The sequence below is a fragment of the Kogia breviceps genome, chromosome 1, assembly GCF_026419965.1.
Source record: "Kogia breviceps isolate mKogBre1 chromosome 1, mKogBre1 haplotype 1, whole genome shotgun sequence".
Classification (NCBI taxonomy): Eukaryota; Metazoa; Chordata; class Mammalia; order Artiodactyla; family Physeteridae; genus Kogia; species Kogia breviceps.
In genome coordinates, this window is record NC_081310.1 from 200,284,709 (window position 1) to 200,309,522 (window position 24,814).

The window sequence follows — 24,814 nt, forward strand, 5'->3', positions numbered from 1 at the left end:
AAATGGAGCCGCTTGCTTCCGGGTGGTACTAGCCGGGCTCCTTCGCCCCGGAGGGCGCGCCACCTACACCGCTCACCCAGCGGAGGTCACGGCCTCGCTTCGGCCCCGGCCCGCATTACGGATCCGCGGGGACCCTCTGGACGGGACTCTCTCGGCCCCAGCCGGCTTTCTTCCTGGGCGGAGGATGTGACCACGGCCCCCAGGGAATAATAATTCTGTACGCAAACACTCCCGGGTCGCCGCCGCCCCCACCCCGCCCCCGACCCCCGGGGCCGGATTCCGTGTCGCGCTGCGCAGGTACGCACGGGTGTCCACGGCGACACGTGGGTCGTGCACTGGGGATTGCTTTCTACGCGCAGAGACCGCCTCAGGCGAAGACTTCCCTCGGGCCCCGACACCTGTGGCTCCATGGTCTGGGTCCCCCGAAGGGCGGACGGGGTCTTCAGGGCTCTCACCTAGTCCTAGGGCCCCGGCTGGAGAACCCGACTCGCTGGCTAATTTTGAAGGCTCTGGGGTGGCCGGCACGTGCTGTACGCTGCCTTCTGGTGCTCAAGGGACCCGTTATCTCCCTCCGACCGATGCTCCCAGGCCAGGGGAACCCACGCGGCAATGTTGCCGTGGAACTGTGCGCAGCCCCGGACTGGTGCACGGCGTCCGCACCTCACCTGGCCCGTCTGGCTGACTGCCTCACACCTTTATGGCTCACCTACTGTTTGCAAGGTGCAGGGTAAGGGGGGTGGCCCAAAGACGAATCACACACAGGGTTTGATCTGGCCGGGGGGGTGGGTGGGGAAACCCGGCACCGCCGAGCAGGACGCCTGCACCTATCCCCTACCCGTTCTTTCTGGGAAGTCTGTGGGCTTCCGCAGGGCGAAGACGCGGGCCCGGCTCTCGGAGGTGTGAGGAGGACCCGGGCCGGGTCTCGGTTCTCAGAACGCAGGGGCGGGGTTGGGTGTCAGGGTCCGTGCGATCTTGGGGCGGCAGAGGGGCCGGCAGGGCCTGGCGGGGGTGTGGGGGGAGGCTGCTGTTGGGTGAAGAGGACCCGGAGTCCCTAGTGGGCGAGGGGACAAGGCCCTCGCGGGGCAGCCAACAAGGTCGGCAGAGCCAGCGCCGACGCACCTGCTCGCTCCTGTCCGTGCGGAGGGCGGGTGCGGCGGGGCCCCGGGTCCGGGCCCGGGTGTCCTTCTCCTCCTCGCGGGTCCGAGCGCAGGTGCGCGCGTGAGATGAACAAGCGGGTGCGCGCGATCCACGCGCTCTCTGTGCGGAGCAAGCGTCAAATTCGTTCTCTCCTGGATCAGAGCAGCTCCTGAGCGTGAATTGAGGGCCTTGCTGCAGGCATAGTTGCCGGATTTAGCCAAAAGACAAACAAAGAAAAACGAATATTTATTCATACTCCATGTATAAAATATACGTATTGTGCACTATACTAAATATTCTATACACAAGCGCATGTTTATGTTTGAATACATTTACATGTAAATATGTCTTTACATTAAATATAAATACATGAACATAAATACACAGACACACAGGACGCCAGTTAAATTTGAATTTCAGATAAGGGGGGTAATTTTTTAGCATAAATACGTGACATGTAGTATTTGGGAACATATTTATCCTAGAAAATGATTCGTTGTTTATATGAAATTCAGTTTAAGTGCACTTTCTGCATTTTATCTGGCAACCCTAGCTGGAGGGGACCTCCCCACACCCGAGCACAGGCGGAAATCCCGGGTGGGACGAAACGCCGCGTCTCCTTTAAGGCACGGCGGCGCGCGGACGCAGGGTGGCGAACTACAAGCCCCACAATGCCGCGCGCCTACCGGAGCCCTGACTGGCTGCGGCGCTCGCCCTCCGTCACTTCCGGCCGCGGAGGGGCGGTTGCGGTAGGCCGGGCGGGTTGGGTTTCGCGGGCGTGGGGTTCAGCGGCTGCCATGAACTTCTCCGAGGTGTTCAAGCTCTCCAGCCTGCTCTGCAAGTTCTCCCCGGACGGCAAGTACCTGGTGAGCGGCCGCGGGGCCTGGGCCGAGGGTGGGCCCTCCGCGGGGAGGCGCCTGTCTTCACCAGGAGGCGGGGACCCAGGGAGCGCAGAGCGGGACGGCCGATGGGCCCGGATGGAGGGAGCTCGAGGGTCTGCAGGTGTGGACCCCGGGCAGGTGCTGCAGACAGGTGACCCTGGGAAGGGGACCTGGGAAGATGCTGCAGCCTGGGAACCCAGGAAGCCGCCTGCTGCCTGCATCTGGGTTTCCATCTGTTAAAGGCAGCTGAAAGCAATGCTGCCTTCACAGGTTTGAGGACACAGGAGATATCGGATCGTTGTTATTAGTTTGTCACAAAAGGCAGGTATATAGTCCTGTTGGCTGTAAACTGGTGCAGTGGTGCAGCTGCTTGTTGTCACCTTTCCCAGCCCTCTTCACCCGTCTCTACCACATGCCAGATGAATGATTTAGATAAGTAGCATTCTATGCCCAGATAAAGAGAGTTGTCCGCACTCCTGAGATTTGAGCTGCTGATTCCATGGGTGGCAGAATGCTTCTGACATCACTGAGCTGTCTTGTACATGAAAGTTAAGTTTTGAAGAAAGTTAAGTTTAGAAATATACCAGCGTGACCCGTGTATATCCTCAGAATCAGGGTGAGGGCATGTGGTGGGTGAGGGATAATTGGCATTGGAAAGACATGCTTTATAAAAAGTGTACTGAGTTTCACTAATTAGTAACTGATGCTTCGTGATTCGTTTTTCAGTTCGAGCTTTGTTAACATTCCTTTCATCCTTATCTAGTTCTTTGAGGATGGATGTACATGTTTGCCTTCTTTGTGGAGGTTTTATTCTAAATCACATAATATGGCATTCAGCTCCAAAATACACAATGTCTTTAGCTTAAATGGCACCCCCAAAACCTTGGTATATTCAAAATACTCCTGCATATGTTAGGGGTTCCCCCCCCCGCCTTTGGTCATTTATGAAAATTCTAGTGAATCATAAAGGAAATCATATTTCCTCATTTAATTTTGGTACTTTTTTGGTTTTTACACCAGAATAATCAGGTATTTCTGATTTAAATATCGTGAGCCCTAGGTAGTACTGTCACTGGAACCATGTTCTTCAAAGCTCTGTCCTAGGTGCTGGGAAAAGCAGGGCCATGTTGCCATTTTTAATAGCTTGCAACAGATTTGATACGGTTTTTCCAAGTGTTGCTACAGACATTCCATTTTGTAAGGAGTTTATTGTAACTGATCACAGCTTTCAAAGCTACAATATGAAAAAATAGGCACGGGACACATAGTATTTCTAATCTGCAATCCCTCCCCAACTCTCCTTTTCCCACGTAGAACGTGGTTTTTTGTTTTTGTTTTTTGGCTGTGTTGGGTCTTCGTTGCTGCATGCGAGCTTTTTGCAGCGAGCGGGGGCTACTCTTCGTTGCGGTGCATGGGCTCTAGGCGTGCGGGCTTCAGTAGTTGTGGCACATGGGCTTCAGTAGCTGTGGCTCACGGTCTCTAGAGCGCAGGCTCAGTAGTTGTGGCACACGGGCTTAGTTGCTCTGTGACATGTGGGATCTTCCCAGACCAGGACTCGAACCCGTGTCCCCTGCATTGGCAGGCGGATTCTTAACCACTGCGCCACCAGGGAAGTCCCTCTTGTGGTTTTTTTTTAAATGGGAGTTTATAAAACAAAAATCCAATAATCCAGTTTGACCTTGATGAATACAAAAATGAAGCAATTAACATTTAAAAGTCAGTTCTTGATTTTTGAACTGTGAGGTACTCTGCTATTAGCAGATACGTTTACTCAATCATAGGAATTATTTGCTTGGATTTGGATATTATTAACAAATATGGACATAAAGTAACTGTATCTTTAAGAAAACTGTATTAACACTTAAACTTTTCAGAGTCAGGGTTAGGAATAAGTTAATATGGGTGTGTGAGAAAACCCCCCAGCCTTTCCTCCTATGAGTCCCACACGACTGCCACATTCAACACTTCTGACACATCCGGTCACCAGCTGTGTGGGTTTTGTTCCCCACACCAAGCAGTTGTCCACCACGCCAGCGGGGTGTCCTGCAGTTTGACTCAGTTCTGACACTGTCTACCTGGAGAGAGCGCCGGGTCCCACAGGCTAGGGGCTCAGTCCCACAAGACTGCTTCCTCCCCCTTCAGACGCCAAGTGCAAGTCCAGGTTGTCACCTGTGCTTCTGACCAACTGGCTCTAGGTCAGAGGTTCCATGATGTCCTCTTTGGGTTCCATTAATTTGCTAGAGTGACTCACAGCACTCAGAGAGACACGTTTACCACTTTCTTAAAGGACGTGGCAAAGGACACAGATGAGCAGCCAGGTGAAGAGAGACACAGGGCGAGGCCCGGGGGGCCCTGGGTGCAGGAGCGTCTGTCCCTGTGAATTTGGGGTGCATCACCCTCGTGTCTGGTTGTGCTAACCCCCGGAAGCTCTGAACCCCATATTATTGGGATTTTACGGGGCCTTCATCACATGGGCCTGAGCCATCATTAACTCCATTTTTAGCCCTTTTCGCTGAAGAGAAAGGAGGGTGGGGCTGAAGTTCCAAGCTTCTAATCTTGGCTTGGTCTTCCGGGTGACAGCCCCATCCAGGAGCCCACCCAGAGTTGCCTCTCTAGAACAAAAGATGCTCCTGTCACCCAGGGAGTTGCAAGGGTTTCATTCAGGAGCCCTGTGTCAGGACCTGGGGGCAGAGACCAATATGTCTTTTCTGTTCTCTCATCACAGGTAAATGAGCATTTAGGAAGCGTCCTTACACTCGCAGAATTTCAAACCTGTATATTGACTTTCTGTTGCTTAGGCTCCAAGTCAGACATTGAACAGAAGGGAACTGCGTTTCTGGGGTCGTTCTCACCAGCAGCCTCAAACCTCCCTGCTCACTCCTTACAGATTGTCTGTAGGTGATAAAAGCAGAGAGGATTTGGTTGTTTACACATGAGCCTTTCCCCAGTGCTGTTTCCTGCTTCAGTGTTAGTCGTACAGTGAAGAAAGTAGAAAATGACTCCAGCAGAGAGTTTTAAAATATTTTCTCCGGGGATTTAACAGTTTAGGCACCTGATTTGTACATTTCAGTTTTATCTTCCCTTAACTCATCTTTGTTGAGAACAGGCAGTCCACGTGATGAGCACGAGGCCATCTAGGCAGAAAGCGTGTGTGGAGGGAGAGAGGCAGGCAGCCCCTGGCTGGAGGGCCGCGCCGCCGCGCCGCGAGAGAGCGCCCTCCTCCAGAGCCCACGGCGCCCGCCTCTCTCCTCCCTTTCCAGGCTTCCTGCGTCCAGTACCGGTTGGTGGTCCGGGATGCCAACACCCTCCAGATCCACCAGCTGTACAGCTGCCTGGACCAGATCCAGCACATCGAATGGTCGGCCGACTCGCTCTTCATCCTGTGTGCCCTCTACAAGCGGGGGCTGGTGCAGGTTTGCGGCCCGAGGCCCGGGCGCCCCCCCGTACCGGAGCGCAGCCCCCGCGAAGGGCCTCGTCCTGTGCCCCGCCCGTCTGGAAGAAGAGGCAGCACAGCTCAAAGGCCGTTAGGAGTTCGCTCACAGTTTAAGTACTTTTAAGATAAGAAGACACTTAAGTGTCCTTGATCTGTAACCAAGTTAATTCAGTAACAGGCAGCGTTCAGAGGGCAGCCCAGCAACTCACCCGTCCTGTGTGGAGCGCTGAGAGGTGTTTTGTTGTAGACCCCAAACCTAACTAAGTGAGGTCTCAGGGACAGCAGGGGGTGTACCCTTCGAAGCACGACAACACACTGTCACCCAGAAGCGTGGCTTACCTCTGGGGTGCCACCCAGGCCCAGCCCTTCCTGCTGGAAGGTTCCGAGGGCTCGCCCATGTTTGCCTCCACGCGGCTCTTGGCCGGTTGTCTTTCAAGCCTATGCAGTGCACTGACTCGTCTCTCTCTTGTGACTGCAGGTGTGGTCTTTGGAGCAGCCAGAGTGGCACTGCAAGATAGACGAGGGCTCGGCAGGGCTGGTGGCTTCCTGCTGGAGCCCCGACGGGCGCCACATCCTCAACACGACGGAATTCCACGTGAGTGGGACACCCCGAACGCCCCCCCTCCTGAGCCGCTTGGGGGCGTTAGAGCGGGCGGCTTGCGGGGGGGGGGTGTATGTCCTAAGTGGTCAGAGCGCTATCAGCCCGTGAGTGTTGTTAGATAATCTTTCTGCCCAGTTTTAATGAAGAGAGTTTTTTAAAAGAACAGCTTAAATTGTATTTGTAAGGATTTAGACAGGTTCTTTGATTCAACGATTGAAAATGAACTTCAGTATGAACAAATTTACGTCTTTCCCTCAAGACATCCAATCTGTGTGTTTCTAACCTCTTCAAGCCTTGGGCTTACTTGGGACATGGGGCCCTGGGCAGGAGCTCTGAGTGCGAAGAACATTTGAAATCTGACAGTAAATCAGAGGTAGCTAGGGTGGTGTGAACTCATCTCATCAGTGTGTCACGTTAGGGGATCAGGGGAGGCTGGGGTGGTGTGAACACATCTTGTCATTATATTGAATTTGATGTCTGCCAGTTTAGGCCATTGGGGAGGGAGACAGCAAGTGAAGGGGGCCTGGTTTCTCCACGTTACACACGTTGACATTTTACAGGGGCTGTTGGAGAGAACTTGAGCTGTTCGTATAGCCTCATCTAAAAGGCTTCATGCTTGTAATCCTTCGGGCCCCAATCCAGCCCCCAGACGGGCACCTGTCAGTGTGAAAGAGAAACCGTGCTCTTTGGACAAGGTTCACTGACAGGCAGCCTGTGCGCTGCTGTGAGGCCTGAGAACAGAGCGCTCAGGACTGCAGGGTGTCTGTGGGCCTCACCTCAGCCCGCGGGGCCCCTCGCTCTGTGTTTTGCATTAAGCATGTCCTTACTTACCGTAAGGTCTTATCCATGTGTGCACATATGTGTGCAGACACCATACACTGTGGTGTGCATTTGTCTAAAGTTTGCTTAAATGAATTCATACTCTCTGTTCTGCTGTGGTCCTGTTCTGCTGTGGTTCTTTCTTCCTCCTCGATATCGTTTTTGAGATTCATCCATGTTGAGGGTTTGACTGCTTCTTTGAGTCGTTGTAGGGAAAGTCATGGCACGGTTTATGCAGCCACCCTGCTGGTGCTGGGCATTGGCGCTGTTGCGGTCCATGCTGCAGGGAATGGACTGTGGGCGTCTGCTCCGGCCCGTGTCCAGGCGTTCTCTCTCGGACATTTGGGGAGGGGAGGTCACCTGGTTGTAGGAGATGCGGTTTGATCAGGATGTTAAATGGATGCCAGTCCAGTAGAACCGCAGTGGTACTGCACTGCGGTTTGCATTTTCATTTCTCTAAGTATTGGTGACGTCGAGTTTCCACATCTTATTTTCTACACACCCACGCACACCCTTCATTTAAATATGTGTTTCAGGTTCACGTGGAGTTTATAATGGTGGTGTCAGGAGCGAATCCGTTTTTATCTGTTCCCAACAGGATTTGTTAAGAAGTCCGTCTTTACCACCTGTGTCGAGCCCTGAATTTCTTTACACCGAGGCGATCGGTTCCGGTTTTCCATTCTGTGCCATCGTCGGCCCGTTTCACTCCTGTGTCACAGGACGTTAACATGTAACAGGGCTGGGCCCTCCTTGCTGCCTGTGCTCTGCCAGGTTTTCTCATGTGTTTTTGAGGCTCTGTTACTAGAACTGTTACAAGTTCCATGGTGAATTGAGCCTCTTATTATAATAAACTGTTCTTCACGTCTCGTAGTTTTTTCTGTTCTGCAGTGTGTTTTGTCAGATGTTGGCATCAAATGCCATCTTCCTTGGTCAGGGGTTTCAGGGTATATCTTTTTCATCCTTTTACTTTCAGCTTTTCCATATCCTTAAATTGTAGTATGTATGTTGTAAATAGCCTGTAGTTGGCTTAAAAAAACAAACCCAGACTGGAAAACTTTTTCTTCTGTCTCTATTGTGAACAGCAACATTCACCGGCTCTAAGCGTGTGGGCGGTGAGCAGGGACACCAGCTGCCGCCGCCGTGGGGACGGAGCACGCTGACACCACCCCGTGGGCACCTCCCGCCCTCCAGTCATCCTCTGCTGCCCGCTCTGGGCCCGCTTCCTGTCGCTCCTGGTTTCCGGTTCAGATTCCATGAGGGGCCACGTGGCTTGCGGAGTTTTGTGTTTGGCTTCCATAACTCGGCCTCACGCTCTTCTTGAAATTTGTCCGCGTCTGTGGGCATCGGCTCCGGTTTCTCGGAGCTGAGTGGTGTCCCCGTGTGGATTCCCCACCCTGTGTGTGTATCACCCACTGGCCGACGGAGCTGTCGTGAATATCCCCACACGGGCTGTCTGCGGACACGGGTTTTTCTTTCTCTCGGGTAAAAACCTGGAGTCGGGGGTGCCGGGAGGTGTCGGTTTACAGCTTAAGAAACCGCGCACTCTTTTCTGCAGGAGCCATGCCGTTCAGCCTTCCCCCCGACGGTGCAGCCCGCTGTTCCATAGTCTCACTAATGCTGCTCATCACAGCCTCTTCTGTCGGGCGGTCTGATGTGTGCTGGTGTCTCACTGCGGGTTTTCTTGGTGATTTCCATATGACTAGTGAAATTAAGCGTCTTTTGTGTGCCCGACATCCGATAACTCTTGTCTGTTCATATCGTCTGTCCGTTTCTTTTTTTTTTTTTTTTTTTTTTTGCGGTACGCGGGCCTCTCACTGTCGCGGCCTCTCCGGTTGCGGAGCACAGGCTCCGGACGCGCAGGCGCAGCGGCCACGGCTCACGGGCCCAGCCGCTCCGCGGCACGTGGGATCCTCCCGGACCGGGGCACGAACCCATATTCCCTGCATCGGCAGGCGGACTCTCAACCACTGCGCCACCAGGGAAGCCCTGTCCGTTTCTTTATTAGGCCGTTTGACCTTCTGTTGAGAGCTGTAAGGTTCTGGTTACAGGTTCTTTGTCAGATACATGTTTAGTAAATTTTCTCTCCTGGTCTCTGGCTTGCTTTTTCATTTTGTTAACAGTTTCTTTTAAAGAGCAGTCTTTCATTTTGACGGGGTCTAATGGGTCAATTTTTTCTTTTATCATTTGTGCACTTTGTGTCTAAAGAGATCCCTGCCCAACCCAGATCACAGAGTTTCTTCTGTTTTCTTTTAGACATTTTATGATGTTAGCTCGTAAGTTTAGATGTGTGATTTGTCTTGAATTTCTGTCCTTTCCCCACTTTGCACCTTTGTCAGAAATCAGCTGCCTGTAGGTATGCGGGTCTGTTTCTGGACTCTGTCTTGTTCCATTGATCTCTTAGTCTGTCTTTCTGCCAATACCACATGCTCCAGATCACTAAAGCTTACTAGTAGGTCTGGAAACCCAAATCAGTGTGTTTTCCAGTTTTGTTCTTTTTTCAAAGTCATTTTGGCCATTCTGGGTCTTTAGTATTTCCATATCAATTTTGGAATAAATTAGTCAATTTCTAAAAAAAAAATTGTGCCAGGATTTTAAAATTGAGATCATGTTGAATCTGTAGACCAATTTGGGGATAATTGCCATCTTAACAATACTGAGTCTTTGGATCCATGAACATAGGATACTTTTCGTTTTTTAAAGTCTTTAAAATTTTTTTCTAAGCAATATTTTCATTGTATAGATCTTGTACATATTTTATAAAATTTATTCCAAAGTTTTAAATTTTGTTGTATCAGCTCTTGACTCTGCTTCAGTCCAGGGGAAGAGCCAAGGGTGTTCACGCAGGTATACATGTGTAAACCTGGAGGAATTTGACCTCTGAATGCATTCCCACTTCTAACAAGAGAGGGAAGCCACCACGCACATCCATACTGATAAAGAACTCGCTGAGCTGCTGTCAGTTTGCTGTGTTTCTTGAGTTAATTTTCCAAGCAGTCTCTGAGTTGGAAAAGGTCATTTTAAGTATATTTGCTTAAGTACTGGAATTTTCCAGGTCACCAGCAGCAGTGATCAAGTAATAAAAATGTACTTATTTTTTACGTCAGGACAGCTAGAAAGTGTTGTGGAAAAGGAGATGAGCTAAGGAACTCTTTCTCAAAAGTGACTGTTCTGCGGCGAGATTAGCGTTTCAGTTCACCCTTAAATGTGGCAACGCCTGAAAGCACAGCCCAGCCCAGAGGGGGGTCCTGCTGAAGGGCCGACACCTTGGAAGGACCCTTGGTGGTGACGGTGATGCCGTGGGACCAGACCTGAAATCCCAGGTCAAGGCCCCCTGGCCTCCGCTTTCCCTCTGCAGGCTGTGTGGGTGGGCACAGAAGCGGGCCTGCTCCACGGCCGTCCGGGAGCCTGCCCTTCGGCCACCTCTGACCTGTCCCCCTGTGCTCTCCCCTCCTACGGTGCTGCCACCTTCCTCGAGCTTACGGAGGGGAGGCGGGTGTTTATCTGCCTCTTTCTTTCTCACTGGATTTGTTAAGGTTACACACAGGTGGGTTTCTTTTAACGGTTTTTGATGGGGGATGGCGGGTAAAAGTCAGGCTTAAGTGCTTTGTGTCTTTTCTGCCTTTAACAGAGAAGTGTGGGTGGGGCAGGGGATGGGGGGCTCCCAGTCAGGGGTGCCCTGGGCCTTCCCTCCTCTCCCTCGTTCACCTGGAGTACAGGTGTTCCAGGCCAGATGGCGCCGGCTGTGCGTGTCCAGGTGGATTTAACACCCAGACCTGCTGGGCTGGGAAGGGTGTGCCTTTCCACCCTCCTTGGCCTCCGAGAGCAGGAGGTTTTACAGGGAACAAGCCTGTCGTCACGGTGAGCCTCGCTCCTGGGCCGTGCCTCGCCTGCACACCCTGGTACCTTTTCCTTAGACGGACAAGCGCTTTACTTTGAGTACAGCCCAGAAGTGCCGCCAACCCAGCAGCTTGTCTGCATCCCTTGTCTCCCCTAAATGCCGCGTGAGCTTTTCACAGAGGCAGTTCAGGACATCAGATTCTTTTCTTTCCTAAGAGACAATGTGGAGAAAAGGCAGTGAATTTTTTTTTTTTTTTTTTTTTTTTTTAGTACGCGGGCCTCTCATTGTCGCAGCCTCTCCTGTTGCGGAGCACAGGCTCCGGACGCGCAGGCTCGGCGCCCACGGCTCACGGGCCCAGCCGCTCTGCGGCACGTGGGATCTTCCTGGACCGGGGCACGAACCCGCGTCCCCTGCCTCGGCAGGCGGGTTCTCAACCACTGCGCCACCAGGGAAGCCCTCATTTTTTAAACCTCCTAAGCTAAAAAAGGAAAAGGGCCTAGCTTGCAGGAATCACACTGGTACAGAAACGCGGGGCCCTGCGTTTTACTTCATGTGAAGTCCTACAGTTTTTAAAGCTATGCTTATTTGATGAAAGCAGTCTTCCAGCCCGTGTTCCTTACCTCACAACCACGCCTGGTAAACACAGCTTCGTCCGTGTCCACTGGCCTGGGGGCTGCGGGAGCTGGAGGTGGCAGGGTGCCCAGTTACCCTCCCTCACGGCCCATGGGAAGGGTGTGGACGTGCTTTTCCAAAACAAACATTTGGAAACTCCGGTCAAGGGTGATTGTTCACGTTGAGGCTTGAGGGGGTCTGGGGCGGCGCTGGCAGCCCTCCCCGTGCCTGGGTGCGGGGGGGCCTCGCCTGCTCACAGGGCCGGGGTGACAGTGCGGAGGCTCTGGGTTCCCCCCACCCCCTGCCCCGAGCGCGGCTCCCCGAGCCCAGGCATCCATCCCTGGCGCACTCGCCAGTCCCTCACTGACACGTCTGCTTCCGGCCGTCTTGCAACAGCCCGGGCAGCTGTCGCTACCTGCGCAATGTGCCCGCGGTGGGCCCCCCAGAAATCCTCCGCAGAGGCCTCCGTGCGGGGAGTCGGGCCGCTTCGCGTCCCTGCCGGCCTGGGGCCGCCCGGTGAGGCAGAGCCGCTCGCCCCTTCATCTGCTTCAGGAGGCTGAGGAGCGCTCTGGGTGGCTTCCCCCCAAACGTGTTTCTCTGAGTACCGTGTTTAGGGTTATTTTCACGTGAAAACTGTGACTGTAGCATCCCCCCACCTTATCCGCAGGGGAGGCCTTCCAGGACGCCACAGATACCTGAACGCTGCTGCAGCACCGAACCCTCTGTGTGCTGCTGTTTCCTATGCAGACGCGCCTGTGATAAAACTTACCCGTTAGGCCGAAAAGGAGCGGCGGCTGTACTTTGAACTAAAACGCACTTACATTTAACTTTGTGTCCCTCAGATAACATTGTCACAGAATGAAAACCAAGCACCAGGAGCAGTAAATTTAACAAACATGGGACTTCCCTGGCGGTCCAGTGGTGGTTAGGACTCGGCGCTCTCACTGCCGTGGCCCGGGTTCCATCCCTGGTCAGGGAGCTAAGATCCCACAAGCCGCATGGCGCGGCCAAAAAAAAATGTAAATGTAACAGTCGTACAATGTGAGTTTGACCCACTTCTTCAGACAGAAAACGCCACAGGGCTGCTGATGCGGGTGCTTCTGCGGGGAATCTCTTGCTGGGGTGCCGACGATCCGGCTTAAAACTTGGAATGGTCTCTCCAAAGATGCTAAGTATATGCTGTTTCCTTTCTCTTTTCCCTCCCTTTGCCCCTGGCAGCTGCGGATAACTGTCTGGTCCTTGTGCACGAAGTCCGTGTCCTACATCAAATACCCTAAGGCTTGTCAGCAGGGTGAGTCGCTCAGAGGTACTCAGAAGCCATTCCTCTGTCGTAGTTTGGGGCTTGGGGACCTTTTCACCCTGGAAAACTTCAAACACAGGCAAGAGCTGCCTCAGCCGTGTGTCAGCTCATGGCCAGTGTTTTTTCTCTATACCTGCCCCCCCCGCCCCCAGATTATTTTAAAAGTACATCCTAGACCTCCTAGTGAGTACTTCATCTGTGAGCATCCCCGCCTGTGTGTGGGGGGGTGGGGGGGGCTTCTCCTTTGCGCGGGGTCGGCGACTGAGGAGGGTGTTGTCCTTGAGGGCGTCAAAGAAGGACTTACACGGAAACCCTTTACGTCTGCTGCCGGGCCGGGTGCTCAGGTCCCTCCAGTTCATGTCAGTCTTGCACCCCCGCCTCACACACCAGATTCTGAAGCGAATCCTCCATTGACTTTAACTCTGGGAGGCCTGGCGTGGGGAAACGGCGACTGTCACACCTGGACACCACCGAGGAGGGCCAGGGGCCCGTGTCCTCTGTGCCGGCGGGGAGCCCACCCCTGTGGGTTTAGCTGGACCGAGAGCCAGGCGGGCGGCGCCCCACTCTCTTGAGTCCTGAAGTTACATGACGGTCTTTCGGTTGAGAAACAGAAGGAAGCGGTCCATACTTTGAATGATTTCTCCATTTTTTCTCTTGCCGTCAGCAGTCTGAACCTCACACGTGAATGGTGTGCGATTGTACCCTAATTTTTTTTGTTGTTTGTTTGAATATCTGTGTCTCTCCAGATGACACACACACTTCTTGGTGGAAGTGACGGCTCTGTTTTGACCCATGAGGTATGAAATGTGGCCACGGGCTCGGTTCGCTACTACGGACCCAGAAAGTACAGTCTGGTTGCAGCCAGATTCTTACCTTGAATTGACTGCTTCCAGATTTAAATTCAAAAGTAAAAACAGGAACTGTCACGACCAGCCTGCTCTGAACCAGCGGAGTTTCCTGCAGTTCATTTCCTAAGAACACAGCACTCCACAGGGCGCCGCACTTCCCAGTAATGTTCTGGGGCTCATCGGGGCTCAGGTCACTGTGTATTTCTCGCAGGTTCTCTGCAGATCAGAAGTCTGAGGAAGGGTGTGGAGACCCCGCCCTGTGGAGACACACACTCCCTGCCGCGGACGCTGGGCTCTGTGTGCCGCGTCCCCCTCGGCAGACCTCTGCTTTCCCTTTCTCATGCTAACCTGAAAACCACTGCTGCGATCTGCTTCTCGATCCCGGGACCTTTCCCTCTTCTCGGCAGGAATAACCTTTACCAGGGACGGCCGCTACCTGGCGCTGGCCGAGAGACGGGACTGCAAGGACTACGTGAGCATCTTGGTGTGCAGCGACTGGCAGCTCCTGCGGGTGAGGCCTGTCCCCACCTGGGAGCCGAGCGACCCTGGGGGGTGGGGGGTGGGGGGTGGGGGGAGGGGAGACGTGCGCCGGCTGAGGTTCCAGGGCGTCTTCCGCGCGGCACGGAGCAGCGTGATTCCACCTTCCCAAAGGCCGGGTGCTGCCCGTAACCGCGTGGCGCGCACACCGGCAGGCGTTCGCAGGACGTGCTGAGACGGCACGTGTTGCCGTGTTAACGGGCGGGCCCCCAGGTTGCTGCCGCCTCCCTTCCTGTGGGTTCCGTGGTATTTGCATACGTGTGGCTGCATCAGGCAGAAGAGCGAGCTGGAGTTTAACACTGACCACGTGCCCGCGCGGGGCAGGAGGCCATGGACACAGATGCACAGGGCCGGGCAGGACCCCCGGATGCTGTCAGACGGAGGCCTCCTCGACGGGGCAGGGATGTCCCCGGAGGGTCTTGCCTGGGCTGGTCTTAAAGGCGCAGGACTCAGCCAGGCAAGCAGGGGGTACAGGTGCGGGGCGGAGGGAGGCCTGAGCCACGTCACAGCCACGTGTGCCCGGCCTGGAACCTCCCCAGCACTCAGGCTGGACGTCACAGCAGGACCCGGTTGTACACGTTTCTGTCCGTGGCCAGATGAGGAAATACGATACTGAATGTGTCAACACGTCAGTTATAAAATAAACGTTCGTGTCTGTTGAAGAAAACATTTTCAATTCCATCTCCCCCCCGCCCGCCTCGGCAAGCACTTTGACACGGACACGCAGGACTTGGCCGGGATCGAGTGGGCCCCCAACGGCTGCGTGCTGGCTGCCTGGGACGCCTGCCTGGAGGTAGACAGCCCGCTAGGGACCCTTTCTGCTCTAAGCGCCGGTGCCGGCATTTCTCTCGCGGTCTCCGAGCGCCGAGAGCGTTCACTGCCTCTTTCAGACGTTGAGCTGAGGCGCTTCTGCTAGTGCCCGTTTCCCACAGTGTTACCGCTTTGCTCCTCTAGTTATGGTCCCACGTCCCCATTTCCCGCCGCCGTCCAGGAGGGCAGCGTCCCCGCCCCGGGTCTCTGCCTCCTGAGTGGCCGCCTCACCCGCTCCGGGTTCAGTAACAATTTCAATGTCTCGGCAGTACAAGATCCTGCTCTACTCCCTGGACGGCCGGCTGCTGTCTACGTTCTGTGCTTACGAGTGGTCCCTGGGCATCAAGTCCGTGGCCTGGAGCCCCAGCAGTCAGTTCCTGGCAGTCGGGAGCTACGACGGAAAGGTGGGAGGGCGTCCTCGGGGTGAAGCCCACGGCCAGCGCCCCAGCGGCTCTGACCACGTGGTTTCCATCCCCCGCCACAGGTGCGGATTCTTAACCACGTGACTTGGAAAATGATCACAGAATTCGGGCATCCCACGACCATTAATAATCCCAAAATAGTAAGTCTGGAAGCACATTTCTGTTTGAGCAATATTTGGGGAAGGGGGGTCGAAAACCTTTTTCACTTTCCGTTATTTATGGCGCTACGGGTACTTACATCCCCATAACCTTCTGATAACTGTAACATTTCAAACATCAGACTTGCCCAGTGGCCTTTGTTTCTCCTGCCACGTTCCCAGGGGGTCCAGAGTGGTTCCTTCCCCTCCCCAGCCCCCACCCCCGTGGCTCGCTCTGGGACGGAGCCCGTGCTCTGCGCTGGGAGCTTGGTCCCCTGCCTGCGGGCGCCAGGCATCTGTGCTCTGGGCCCGTCGGAGAAGCGCAGGCAGACCCTTGCCCCGTGGAGTCTGGGCTGGGGCTGGGAGGGCTGGTGTCTTCCCCGGGTGGGTAGGAAGGCTGCCTGCCAAGGGGTCCTGGGGCAGACACGGAGAGGAGGCGATGCGGGGTTTGCGGAGGAGCAATTCGGGCAGCAGGAACCGGCACAGGAGTGCAAAGGCCCTGAGGTGGGAACAAGCATCCATTTATTCAGCAGGCACCGGGCTGGGTGCTGGGAGACCTTAGGGACCCGGAGAGCCACCCTGCCTCGGTGGGGGGGGGAGGGCAGCAGGGATGGGGACAGACACCGTAGTGAGTTGTCTGCTGGTGAGGAACCTAAGATGGGTGAGTGGTGAGGAGAGAAGCAGCCGTGGGGCTGCTGTACAGCCTGCGAGCCGGTGGCGGTCCTGACGCTGGCAGGGACTGGAGGACCTGCTGGAGCTGCAGGAACAGGACTGGAAGGCGGCCGGGTCGGGTGGGGCTGCCCTAGGCCTTGGAGGGTTCGCTGGGGGTCCTTCCACCCCGCGGCCGGTGCGGTCTGAAGCTGTCGGACCGCTCGCCCTTCCCGTCAGGCCTCCGGTGACGCACGCCGCCTTGCTCCTGGCCCGTCTGTCACCTGTCCCCACTGAGGTGCTGGCCCGGGGGTGAGACCTCGTGGAGAGTGCCCAGGAGGGCGCGGTGAGCGGGGCCGCGGCCACACATCCTGCCCAGGCCGTCTGTCTTCCAGGTGGTGTACAAGGAGGCCGAGAAGAGCCCGCCACTGGTGCTGGGCCGCCTGGCCTTCCCTCCGCCCAGAGCAGCAGCTGGGCCCCTGTCCTCCACGGAGAGCAAATGTGAGCAGCGGGGCCCGGGGTGGGGGCCTTTCTTTTCCTCCCCTTTCCTTTCCTTTTATTATGAAAAAAAGTCCTCTGGGTCCAGGTAGATTCCAGATGTTCCTTTTTTTTAAAAAATCCTCTCCTTTCCTGTGATGCCTGGTAGCCAGCGTCTCTCTTAGCTGTGAGCCAGCAGGCCGCCTGGCCACTGGCTCTGTTGACTGAATAGAAGCCCTGGGAATCCTAATTTGACAGCTGGTCCTCTGAGGGCGACTTTTTAATGAACAGTGACTTCCTTGGCTGAGCAGGGTCCTCAAAGGGCTCAGGGAGACACTGCAGCTGTGTTGGGGACCTGGGACGTTATTCGTCCATAAAATGGTGTAATTAGGGTGTCAGAGGAGCCACTGGGACGGCCACCAGGCCCTGCAGTGGCGCCTGGCCCGTCGCAGCTCCGGAAACACGGCCTCACAGGGGAGGGCGCGAGGACAGGCCTTGTGCACCGCGGCCAGGTTCCCACCGAGCCCTGTTTTCCGTAAGATCCTGCCCTGTTCTTGCTCCTCGCCCTGCAGGGGGTTGTGGGCAGGACCGCAGACTGCAGACTGCACGCCCTCGCCCCGCGGGGAAGCTCAGGTCGCTCTCTCACTTTTGACGCCCAGACGAGGTTGCCTCGGTGCCAGTCTCCTTGCAGACTCTGAAGCCTGCCGCCGACAGAGCCAACCCCAGGATCGGCGTTGGGGCGCTGGCCTTCAGTCCCGACAGCTGCTTCCTGGCGACGAGGAGTGGTCAGTGGCATGTCCACGTGTGTGTGCTGTCCCCTCACCGCTCCCTCAGGGCCGGGCAGTCGAATGGCTTGAAAGGAGAGTCGGGGTGCGGGTCTCCCGCACGTGCCTCCTCCTGTCCTGCGGCAGAAGCATCTCGGGTCACTGGGCCCATCGGAGCAGCCCAGCCGCTACACCTCAGGCCCTGGCCTCCACTCCCTCTGCGTCCCTGTTTGGGAAAGAGCAGGGCTCAGGCCCACAGGACTCCGTGTGTGCCGAGCAGCCTCGGGGAGGGCCCTCCCCCACTGAGATCCCCGGCAGCAGCCGTCCTCAGGCGTGAGCCGCGTGGGGGCTCGAGCAGGGGAGCAAGGGGTGACCGCGGGCCTGTTCACGTCTTCCTTCCTCAGACAGTGTCCCCACCGCCGTCTGGATCTGGGACATCCAGAAGCTGAGGCTGCTCGCCGTGCTGGAGCAGCTGTCCGCTGTGCGCTGCTTCCAGTGGGACCCGCGACAGGCCCGGCTGGCCATCTGCACGGGGGGCAGCCAGGTGTACTTGTGGTCGCCGGCGGGCTGCGTGTCGGTGCAGGTACCCGGGGAAGGTGAGCGCGGGCAGGGACGCGAGCAAACGCGGCCGCGGGCAGAAGGTGAGAGCCCTTCTCGGGAGGCGCCCTCCCGTAAACCCCAGGGCCGCCGGGTGTGCGCACTTGACTCGGGCCCGCAGCTTTTAGCATCCCAGGCCAGGGGGAGCCTTCCCACCCGCTGAACTCTGGGGCTCCAGCTGGGTCATCCTGGAACACTGGTCTATCCCGCTCTAAGCTCCTGGCTTCCTCCAGGTGACTTCCAGGTGCTCTCCCTGTGCTGGCACCTGAGCGGGGACTCTCTGGCTCTCCTCAGCAAGGACCACTTCTGCTTGTGCTTCCTGGAGACGGAGCAGGGGGTCGGCACGGCCTTCGGGCAGAGGGCTGACCACACGTAGGACCCGTGCACGATCAGGCCTACGAGGCTCGAGGTGGGAGACCCCGGCTTACGTTGGCCGCGGGAAAGGAGCAGAGCGTCTTTGGTGCAGGGTCTCCCACTGGGGTGGCCCGGAGGAAACACTTTGCTCCCGTTTTTCTATAGCAAGGCAATTTTGTTATTGTGTATGGTATAAAACTAATTTTTGTTACTTAAAATAAATATTTGCTAATTCATAAAATGTGCTGACTTTCTTCAAAGGCTTAGGTCACGGGAGAGTTTTCTAGGTCACTTTCAAGTTTGGGGTTCACTGTCTTAGGGAAAGTGTGCCCCAAGCGGCCAGTCGCCCTCACACAAGACCCGCTCTGCTCGGAGCCTCCATCCTGTCACTGAGCGCTTCGGAGGGCGGCCTGCGGGTACCGGGGGGCTGTTCCGGAGCAGGAGGGGAGCCCTGAGCGCCTGGGGTGGGGCTGTACCTCCAAGGGAGGCCGGAGCTGCAGGTCCCGGGGCGGCTGGGTCAAGGCTGGCTCCCCGCAGGGACCGTCCGCCCTGGCTGTCCACCTGGAACAACCCAGGTGCTTCGGGAAGGCGGCCAGGGCTGAGAAGGCTGGTGGGGGACCGAGGGTTCGTCACCCTAGGTGGGGGCTGGACAGTGCACACCGCTCCCTGGGGCCACGAGGGGAGCGAGTGGTACAGAACCCCCACTGTGTGCACAGCAAGGGGCTCAAGACCAGCGCAAAGCACAGCTCATGCTCTAAGGTTCTCCCATTTAACAGGACGCTTTCTTGGTTGTTGCACCTATTTTAATAACTTGAAGAGAGGAATGACACCCACCGTTTTAATGTTTTAACTCAGATTTCAAATGTCTTTACTACAAGACCGAAAGCAAAGGCTCAGGACCCAGGCGGAGTTGTGAGGCAGCCTTTCGATGTGGACAGGCCCCCGCATCCGAATCACGGCCATGCCGACCACAGCTACGCCAGAGTCAGAAATAACGAGGAGGAACCGGCGGGCCAACAGTTAAATCATCAACAGACGCCCCCAGGCAGACGACTCCCCCGGGGCTGGTGTCCAGGGCTGAGCTGCGTCAGGAGACTCTGACGTGGTTCCTTTTCAAAGTGCATTCTTTACAAGCAAACTAAGCAGTTCCCTTTTTAAATATGAATATGACAATACAAACTTAACAGAGTTGACAAAATTGTGCGCAAAGAACTTATCGATGTGACTTTCTCAGACTAATGACTTGTCTTAAAATGATTTTCTGTAAACCTTTTTGGGCCTGAGAAAGATACCATAAGTATTATTAACACTATAGATTAATTTTAGAAAAAGTGTGACTTTAGGCCTAACACGTATTTCCACAAAAGCCAGTGTCCATCTGTTCAGGAGCTGACAAGGCAGACGGTCTCTTGATGAGCTCCTGCCTGCTGGCTTCTTTCAAATTAGCTTTAAGAAAGTGGATTAAATCTCCAAATACAAATTTGGACACCAACTGTAAACAAGCACAGGCACTGAGTCTCAGGTACCTCCCTGGATGTAGCAATCTGTGTGGCTGCGGTGCTGACAGGGCTATTGCACTGGAATCACGCGACGTTTATTAGTAACATGCTCCAGGGCTGGGGTGGGAGGGACCACGGGAAGCCAGATGGAGACCCCGGCGGGGGCGGGGGGCACGGAAACTGAGGTTCTAGGAAGCAGATACGGGCCAGGACAGTGACAGCGAGATTCATTCTGCTTTGTCTGGAGCTCACGTGACCCGATGCCCAGTATCCAGCTAAAGTATACGGTCCATCTGACTATGCTAATCGTGCCCAGACCCCTACAGGTAAGGGGCTCGGACCCTGCCAGCGGCAGTGGAGCTGGCCAGAGGCCTGCCGCCCCCAGGGTCCCATCGGCCTGGCTCTCCCAGGGCAGAGAGCCGTGTACGGGCGCGGTGTCTAGAAGCCGATTTTGCCTCTGCTCATGGAGTAGCCCAGCTTAGCCTCATTGTTGATGAAAGACATCAGCCCCACGTAGGTCTCGATGAGGAGGGGGCGCTCCAAGACCAGCGCGCCGCCGGCCTGGCCCGGCAGAGGACTTTCCTTCTGGGCTTTTTTGACAGCTTGGATTAACAGAGCTTTGAAGCCATCCAACTGTACAGAGAGAAGACAGGGAGCTCGATCAGGTGATCACCCACGCGTCTGTGTCAGCCCGTCCCCACCCTGGAGAGATGCCTGCCCAGACGCATCCAGCAGCCCTTGGGCTCATCTCCTCCGCGTCACTCTACAAGCACCACACCTCACACCTCTGCGCTCACCTGTGACTGACCACAGCCAGTCCTCACGGGCCTCACCCTGCCGGTTGACGCGGCTTTGCCGCAGTGACCCACCTACTCCTCCCCACCACCCACCAGGCGGGGAGCAGGCCCAGGTGCACAGCTGGCAAGGGGGGGGTGCCTGTCGCCAGTCCTGGACCCGGCTCTCACCACCCCAAGGCCTCCTCTCCTGCTGAGCACGCAGACTGCCCGGCTCTACCATGGGCGGGGGTCACCTGCCACAGCCCGAAGCCCTCCTGGGCCCTGCTCCAAGACGATCACAGCCACAGAGGACCCCATCATGGAGCTACGCTGACCAGCAGCTGCTAACTACACAGGGCTATTTAGACGTAACTTAACAAACTTTTAAAAATCCAAAAGTTTATCTGGGGCTTCCCCAATGGCGTAGTGGTTAAGAATCCGCCTGCCAGTGCAGGGGACACAGGTTCGAGCCCTGGTCCGGGAAGATCCCACATGCCGCGGAGCAAGTAAGCCCGTGCGCCACAACTACTGAGCCTGCGCTCTAGAGCCCGTGAGCCACAACTACTGAGCCCACATGCCACGACTACTGAAGCCTGCGTGCCTGGAGCCCCTGCTCTGCAACAAGAGAAGCCACCACAATGAGAAGCTCACGCACTACAGTAAAGAGTAGCCCTGGCTCGCGGCAACTAGAGAAAGCCTGCGCACAGCAATACAGCCAAAAAAAGAAAAAATAATTAAATAAATTTATGGGGAAAAAAAGTTTATTTTCTCTGTTTAGCCACTGTTCAAGCGCTCAGCAGCCCCATGTGGCCACCGTACTGGGCAGCACAGGCCTGGAACATTCCCATCCCACTGGGCAGCGCTGCTGCTGCTGCCTGTGTTCTTACTTGGCACAGAGAGGCCGTCTTCTCGTCCACGCCGGCCATCGGGTGCTCTATGAATGTGGCGTACGGCACGTTGGTGGACCACGGGTTCCATCTGCTTATGAAGGACGGGCGGCTCTGCTTGTCCCACTGAATGCGAATCCCAAAACCTTCTCGCCTACCAAGTGGGAAGAAAGGGACCAGACCTCACACGGCAGGCCATGGCGCCCCCAAGCACCTGCTCAGTCATGGGTGTGAGATTAAAAAGCTGTTCCACCAGTTAAGATGAGACTGATGACATTTCACAACAGTGAAGGACCCGTGGGGTTGGACAGGAATGGCGTGTCTAATAACGACAGCTTTCAGCACTTTAAAATATGACAAACTGAAAGCACTGTCTTAGTTGTGCTAACTAAACGAGTCATATTTTTGCAAGTTTAAATCCTTTTCCCTGAGCATCTTATTGTTGGCCAAAACTCTGAACTTATCTTAGCTTCCTGAGCTCCCTGCCCAAATCTCTACATCAAAACTCTAAAATATACCGTTTAATTCAACTGAGTAGACTGATGTCCAGGTTTCTCATATTTCAGAAACCTCCCTAACAGATGAAGATCAGCTCTTGAAAACTGGCCATTAAACGTTTCCAAATTTAATCTTCAGTAATATCTGCAAATCAAAGCGACACACTACCTTTTTCTTTTAAAAACTAACCACAGAGCTTGACGTGATAGATGTAATCCTTTCTTGGCGGAAATAAAATGCTGAGTTTGGCTCTTATCTGAAGAATACCCACGTCAGGCCTATTTTAACGTACCCTGAGTCCATTTTATTACAAGCCTAATAACTGTCTCTTGTGCCAGAATTCCTTCTAACGCACCCTGCTGGGCACAAGTCACCTGTCTCTACACTCTTTTGCCGTTGAAGCAAGACATTCACTGGAGGCTGGTTTCGGAAGGGCTGACTGGGAGGCCCTGGTGCCGGGTTCTCTGTTCAACACACTTACTTGTTGAGCGATTTTGGGGGAAACTGGAATTCTCCGTAGGAGATGGTGTCCACCGCATTTAAGGCTACCCTTACCACCTGCTGGCACTGAAGGCTGATGAAGTCGTATTTGCAGATGAGCAGCGCCTGGTCGGTGATGAGCACCAGCCGCTCCTTTTCGTTGTTCCAGTGATCGACCCTGCGGGCGGCGGCGGTTACGCAGGCGCCCGGGGCGCACCGGTGCCCGGGCCCCCTCCCCAGCGCACGCCCCCTTACTCGGTCAGCAGCCACACCCCCTGGATGTCGCCGTCCTCCACGGGCCGGACCACCACGCGGATCTCCTCCACCGCCTGCTCGATGGTGCCGGGCTGCTGGGAGCGTGCGGAGCGGGCCGGGGGCGGAAGTCACAGGTCACGCCCGCTCGCCCGCCCCGCCCACCCACGCCCTCTCCCGCCCCCGCTCCCAGCCTCACCCGGAACACGAAATACTCCTTGACGCGGGCGCGCCGCGTGGGGTCGTGGACATTGAGCGGCCACAGCGTCTGTCGCAGCGGAGTGTCCGTCCCCAGCCGCCCCCCGCCACCGACGCTGCCGCCCGGCCCGACTTCCTCGCCAGCCGCCAGCAGCGCCGTGGGGCTCGTGCCCGCCGAGTCCACCGAGTCCCGCAGCTGCAGCATCGCCGCGCCCGCCACCGAGCAACCCCGGACCGGACCCGACTCCGCCGCCGCCGCCGCCGCCTACGCCTATGCCGCCTACGCCGGACCCTCGGCCCCGCCCCCGGGCCAGCTCCTCGCTGAGGCCCGCTGCGATTGGCTCCGCCTCTCCAGCCCCGCCTCAGACTCCGCCTCCTCCCTCCCCCCTCCGGCCCTCGCTATTGGATCGTCCTCAACTGTCTTCCTCGATTGGTCCTGCCCGCCGCCGTTCACAATCGCTCCCGCCCTTCGATGCGCCGGAAGAGCACGCCGCGCGCACGCCCACTTCCTGTTTATGTGTAGGGGAAGGGCGGGGCCCAGGCAGGTTGCCAAGGCGACGCAGAGGGCCCACGGGGAGAGGGGAATCAGGTGCTGAGCGCTCCTCTCCCAGTAAATCGGGTGCTCGCCCCCCCCACCCCCTCCGGGGTGCGGCGGGCGGCCGGGGACGCCCTGGATTCCCGACCTCCTGCACGACGTCCACACCCCTGTATTCAGCTTTGGCTGAAGTGCAGCGGACCTCCGGGATGCGACCCCGGCTCCTGCCCAGAGTGACCGCCCCCTGGATGCGGACCCCTACCGGGGGAGACCACTTCCCTGGAAGCACCTCCTGCCCGGTGTGACCACTCCCCGGACTAGCTCTCCCCCGAGAGTGTCAACGTTGCACAGCAGGGGCAGCGCGGGCTTCGGGGACTGGAGGAGCGGCGGCCCGCGGAGCAGAGGTCTTTCCTGAGCGCCTCCGCCTTTCTGACCGCGGGTTCATGGATGGAGCGACGGGGACATGGGCCCAGGGCTGTGCTAAATGCAGACGTGCTCCCCGCGCTTAGGGATCAGAGCTCCCGACCCTGCTCCACGGAAGGGGACACCGAGGCACGGGGCCTCGTCACTCCATCAAGGGCCGAACCAGGATTCCTTGTTGCTGCCTCTGCTCTTGTCCTCCCGGCACTAGAATTGGATCTTTTCTTGCTCTGAGTGATCTTGCCTGCAGCTAGCGGCACCCTGGGCAGCTACAGGCCCTGCCATGGACCTCAGCTCCCTGGTCTTGGCACCCACAGACTCCAGGGCAACCTCATCTCCGTCCACCTTGACCCGTTGTCTTGGAGACCCAAGGGCTGTATCCATGACAATTTACAAATGTCAACACCTGTGATCCTCACCCGGTTGGTCACTTTGGCTTTCCACTGCCTCTAGTCACACCCCAGATTACTCCCCCCACCAGAAAGTCTTCTCGACTCACCCCTACTCACACCCATCCTCCAATACTCAGTTTAGAGCCCCCTCCCCAGGAGACACTGCCATTAACTACCCTCACTGCTAGTTCTTTGCTGTTTCATATAATCGTCGGCTCCACGCGTGCCGGTCAACCTGCTCTGTGTGTGTGTGTGTGTGTGTGTTTCTGTGCCCTATTAGCTAGGCAATTTCGAGAAGCCAGCTCCTGGCGTATGACTGCGCTTTGGAGTTTATAACCCCTTTCTTAATTCTTTGAATTTCACAAGAGCCCAGGGCGGTAAATTCTCTCTTGTATACATGCTGCAGTTGCAGAAACAGGTCTGGAGAGTTCTGCCCAGGTGCCCGAGGCTGCCAGCTGCTGCGGCCATGACGATTAGCCAAGGCCCTCCTGGCTTGTGCAGACTTGGGTGCCCTCCCGGTCTGTGAACAATTGCAGGGTAGCTGGCCTTCCTTCCCAGAACGTCCCTCGAGGGAGGGCGCTGAGCTCTGCACACAGCAGGTCCTCAGCTGCCCCCTCGCCCCTCCACCTGGACGTCAGCAGCCACAGAAACAGGAGGGACGA

The 24,814-nt window shown here is 56.2% G+C and overlaps 2 protein-coding genes across 12 annotated transcripts; one reads left to right on the forward strand and one right to left on the reverse strand.

Moving 5' to 3' along the window:
- The first annotated feature begins 1,853 nt into the window (after positions 1-1,853).
- Positions 1,854-18,456, forward strand: WRAP73 (WD repeat containing, antisense to TP73). 10 transcript variants are annotated; one of them, XM_067018858.1, is made up of 12 exons: positions 1,855-2,003; positions 5,279-5,431; positions 5,930-6,046; positions 12,540-12,627; positions 13,877-13,980; positions 14,713-14,799; positions 15,086-15,220; positions 15,301-15,378; positions 16,419-16,524; positions 17,160-17,285; positions 17,669-17,860; positions 18,095-18,456. In XM_067018858.1, exons 1-12 carry the CDS (start codon positions 1,935-1,937, stop codon positions 18,235-18,237), a joined length of 1,398 nt encoding a protein of 465 aa, XP_066874959.1. In that variant the 5' UTR covers positions 1,855-1,934; the 3' UTR covers positions 18,238-18,456. The 10 variants fall into 10 exon arrangements, 4 of the variants coding, with proteins under 4 accessions (XP_066874959.1, XP_058917857.1, XP_066874988.1 ...); XM_059061874.2 differs by having other exon boundaries at positions 1,866-2,003; positions 12,540-12,612; XR_010837720.1 differs by having other exon boundaries at positions 1,854-2,003; positions 17,160-17,860.
- Positions 18,457-19,039: 583 nt separating this feature from the next.
- TPRG1L (tumor protein p63 regulated 1 like) lies at positions 19,040-24,385 on the reverse strand. 2 transcript variants are annotated; one of them, XM_059061895.2, is made up of 5 exons: positions 22,807-24,385; positions 22,611-22,702; positions 22,357-22,533; positions 21,378-21,531; positions 19,040-20,347 (listed from the first exon to the last, which is right to left on the reverse strand). In XM_059061895.2, exons 1-5 carry the CDS (start codon positions 23,008-23,010, stop codon positions 20,153-20,155), a joined length of 822 nt encoding a protein of 273 aa, XP_058917878.1. In that variant the 5' UTR covers positions 23,011-24,385; the 3' UTR covers positions 19,040-20,152. The 2 variants fall into 2 exon arrangements, with proteins under 2 accessions (XP_058917878.1, XP_058917870.1); XM_059061887.2 differs by having other exon boundaries at positions 22,611-22,705.
- Between the last annotated feature and the right edge of the window lie 429 nt (positions 24,386-24,814).

What these genes read in the sequence shown, in the direction of transcription:
- WRAP73 (XM_067018858.1), top strand. Translation starts at nt 1,935, where the DNA reads ATGAACTTCTCCGAGGTGTTCAAGCTCTCCAGCCTGCTCTGCAAGTTC. An exon ending in TCAACACGACGGAATTCCAC is followed by an intron (nt 6,047 to 12,539) that starts GTGAGTGGGACA and finishes TGCCCCTGGCAG; the next exon opens with CTGCGGATAACTGTCTGGTC. An exon ending in GCAGGGTGAGTCGCTCAGAG is followed by an intron (nt 12,628 to 13,876) that starts GTACTCAGAAGC and finishes TCTTCTCGGCAG; the next exon opens with GAATAACCTTTACCAGGGAC.
- TPRG1L (XM_059061887.2), bottom strand. Translation starts at nt 23,010, where the DNA reads ATGCTGCAGCTGCGGGACTCGGTGGACTCGGCGGGCACGAGCCCCACG. An exon ending in CCCCCAAAATCGCTCAACAA is followed by an intron (nt 21,532 to 22,356) that starts GTAAGTGTGTTG and finishes CCCACTTGGTAG; the next exon opens with GCGAGAAGGTTTTGGGATTC. An exon ending in AGACGGCCTCTCTGTGCCAA is followed by an intron (nt 20,348 to 21,377) that starts GTAAGAACACAG and finishes CTCTCTGTACAG; the next exon opens with TTGGATGGCTTCAAAGCTCT.